General features: G+C 52.5%; 1 protein-coding gene across 1 annotated transcript; it reads right to left on the bottom strand.

Annotated features, from left to right (window-relative positions):
* Positions 1 to 395: 395 nt before the first annotated feature.
* Positions 396 to 2074, bottom strand: B0T23DRAFT_92386 (uncharacterized protein). The gene is made up of 3 exons (XM_062841989.1): positions 1376 to 2074; positions 864 to 1318; positions 396 to 806 (listed from the first exon to the last, which is right to left on the bottom strand). Exons 1-3 carry the CDS (start codon positions 1936 to 1938, stop codon positions 670 to 672), a joined length of 1155 nt encoding a protein of 384 aa, XP_062695997.1. The 5' UTR covers positions 1939 to 2074; the 3' UTR covers positions 396 to 669.
* Positions 2075 to 3084: the final 1010 nt, after the last annotated feature.

The following is a 3084-nucleotide window of genomic DNA, read 5'->3' as shown; positions in this document are numbered from 1 at the left end:
CCTATAACCAATTCCAACCAAACCTGTGTGAGTGTATCTCTTAAACGACAGTAGAGAAAAAACATTCCCGGATGCAACAAAACAATGATCTGAAAAGCAAGCCCACCGAGACGCCGGTTCATGAGATTTGTGGTCCCTGTGCAAAGGCGCCCTTCCTTTCGCAATCTCCCTTGGATGATGACTCCCTTGGTATCTTCCCCGTTCCTTCCCCACGTAATCAATCAATGAACCCAAAAGGAAAATGAAAGATTAAAAGATGTTGGCCAGCTCCCCGCGGTTGGCGACCCATGCGGGACAGCTTGCTCGTTGTGATCGACAAGTCTCGTCTACCTGAACTCCAACGCCGAGCGCTTCTGCTGCCAATGACCGACAGCAGGGAATGATGGAGGGATCGCCTGCTGTCCCTCCTTGCCAAAACGTAAGTCTATGAGATGCAGAGCGGGTACCGCCGACCCCATTCGTGTACTTGGTAGGCGGTAGCGAGTCGCATTTGTTTATGTCGATTTCGAATCCATTTTTTTCCGGGATCGATATAGACCGTGGTGTGATATGCTGGGGGGTTCCAGTGCCGATAGTGTTACATGTAGTGAATGTTGACAATTAAAGTGTGTAGTCTATCGAGGGGCATAATGTTAAAAAAGAAGACTTCCGCAAGATGCACTGGTTAGTTTATTCCGACTGTTGGCCCGCTTCGGAACCAGTCTCAGATGGCGTCTCGCTCTGGGGCTTGTGGACCTTCTTGTGTCTCCTGAGGTTAGACACAACTGAGAATTGGCGACCGCATCCCTCAACTTCGCAGTGGAAGGCTATGAAAATTGTTAGCAGGCGCAAAATCTCAAATTACGTTACGAGGGAGTCCTTACGCTTTTCACCAGTATGGCTATACATGTGGGTCTGGAGTGAGCTAGGCCGTGTGAAGCGCTTGTCGCAAACCTTGCACTTGTGCTTCTTCGAGGTACTTGTTGAGACCTTGGAGCTGAAGGAGCCCATCATAGACTGTGGTGCCGGGGGCTGGCTCGACATCAAGCCTTGAGGGCGAGGAAGTGACCGGCCAGAGAGCGACTCAATGTCAGAGCCTGCGGTCGAATAATCGCTGATCGACCCATCGACTGAACCGCCATAGTACCCGCCAAAGCTCGCAGAAGAAACGCTAGAGCCCGTGGAGTGCGTCTGAGGGAAGCCGTACGAGTCTGTAGAACCCCTAGCACGGTTTCGCACATCGTAGATATTCCTTGGTGTCTCTTGGCTCATGGTAAGCATGCCTTGGCTAGCTTCAAGCGCATCTTGAAAGCTTCTCCGGTCATCAGGTTGAATTCCCCTGGGCAGGTGGGTTAGTATTGGTAAGATGTAAAGGACAAACCCGGAGAATACTTACTGCTGTGAATACCTCCTCGCAGTGTCATCAGGAGCCATGCCAAAGGCCCCCCTCATGGTGGCGGGTGGGTAACCGAGCTCATACTGTGATGTCGAAGGAGGATAGTTGGTGCTAACAGGGGAAGCAGAGGTGGTGTAGGCGGAGGTATCATATGCTGTCGAGGTGGTTGGGTGAGGCATGCGGTTGAGACCTAGGAGATGATCTTGTGGCATAGAGAGTAAGTCCTGCTGCCTATAGACATCCGCCATGGGAGCGCTACCTGCTGGCGCAGTTGTGACGGGGCCGGGAGCAGCAGGTTGATGAGGCCATACACTTCCGTTCCTGACGTCGTGCTGACGCTTGGGGAGTGCAGCGAGGTTAAGATGCGGCAGGCCGGCGCTGTCACGGTTGTTGATGTACATGTTCTGAGGAGCGGGCTGCTGAGGAGGAGGAGGAGGCGGCCCTCCAGGACCCGAGGACGAACCCCAAGGGTTGGTGAAGTGTGGCTGGCTCGATTGATAAGACATGTGGTCGTAGTTTAGCGGTGCAAAACGGTGCTGGTTGGCGTCTATGGTCATCATCATTGGGGTTTTGTGTGTGCAACGAGTGCGGTGTCCTTCCCAGTTTTGTTTGTGAGGTGAACTGGTGAACTTGGGGAAGAGAGGAGTTGAAGATGTTTGTCGACAGTGGTAGGTAGGTATGTAAGTAAGTATGTAAGTATGTATGTATGTATGTAGTAGTTGCTGATCAAACGCGGGATCCTTTTAGTCGGGTCGAATGTCAAGAGAAGATCAAACCACGAGTTGACAAGGAGGGATCAGCGACCTTAAGTGTTCTTGGGGGTCTGAGAAGCTCAGATGGCATGCGAGCAGCCCTGGGAACAATGGGGAGTACCAAACTGCAGGCTAGGGCCAATCGGGTATGCGTCCACTTCAGAGCAGCGAACCCAAAATCGACTGAACGGTATTGTCTCCTTGGTCAGCGGGACAAGTGGAGTCGGCTTCGAGCTAGGTATATTCTGTGACGACCTCGGGGCGAGATTGATCGACGGTGGAATCTCCCGGTCCAAGGGGCCCTAGCAGGGACGTTGAGGAGACAGGGTTCACCCAATGATGCAGGCGAGCCAGGGCGGTCTTGTCGTCCGCTGTGCTTTTCTACTCGCTACTGTGTAGAAGAGAAAAGACAGAAGACAGGGGGGGTTCAGGGCTGACGTTGGTCTGCTTGTTTGGCCAGAGGAGCAGGCTACTCTCAGCTCAGTTGGGACAGGCGGGAGGGCCGAAGAGAGGAAGAGAGGAAGAGGAGAAGATCGGCTCCTTGTGAATGCTTGTATGGATGTTGTAAGGGTCTTTCTTGTATGAATGCTGAAGGGGGGAGAGATCTGTTGCTGCTCGACAGGAACCGGTGTTTACGGTGCTGGCTTTGTGTCCTGATGTGTCCGGGAAATCGACGGTCAACCTTTTTTTTTTTTTCAGGACAGATGATTGCGCGATACTAGTTGCAGTGGTGTCGGGTGTGAGTGGTCCAAGTGTTTCGAGTGTTGTAGGTTGACTGCGTGTACTTGCGCTAAGCTCTTGCTCCGTCAGGCTTTGATTTAGTTGGTTTGATGAGATGTCTCTATACTGTGGAAAACGGAGGAGGCCAGTCTGCTGGACAATGCGGAGGGTTGGCCAAGCTTTAACAGAAGCGAGCTTCGTCCGCCCGTCCAAAGGGATGCCGTTATGAAGTCAATG

The sequence above is a fragment of the Neurospora hispaniola genome, assembly GCF_033458365.1.
Source record: "Neurospora hispaniola strain FGSC 10403 chromosome Unknown B0T23scaffold_2, whole genome shotgun sequence".
Taxonomy (NCBI): Eukaryota; Fungi; Ascomycota; class Sordariomycetes; order Sordariales; family Sordariaceae; genus Neurospora; species Neurospora hispaniola.
The sequence above is the reverse complement of the archived record's forward strand: the minus strand, read 5'-3'. Positions and strand labels throughout refer to the sequence as shown.

Bases quoted from the DNA above. Each gene is read 5' to 3' on its own strand.
- B0T23DRAFT_92386 (XM_062841989.1), bottom strand. From the start codon at position 1,938: ATGATGATGACCATAGACGCCAACCAGCACCGTTTTGCACCGCTAAAC. The intron at 1,319-1,375 runs GTAAGTATTCTC...CCACCTGCCCAG, and splicing joins GCGAGGAGGTATTCACAGCA to GGGAATTCAACCTGATGACC. The intron at 807-863 runs GTAAGGACTCCC...CAATTTTCATAG, and splicing joins TAGCCATACTGGTGAAAAGC to CCTTCCACTGCGAAGTTGAG.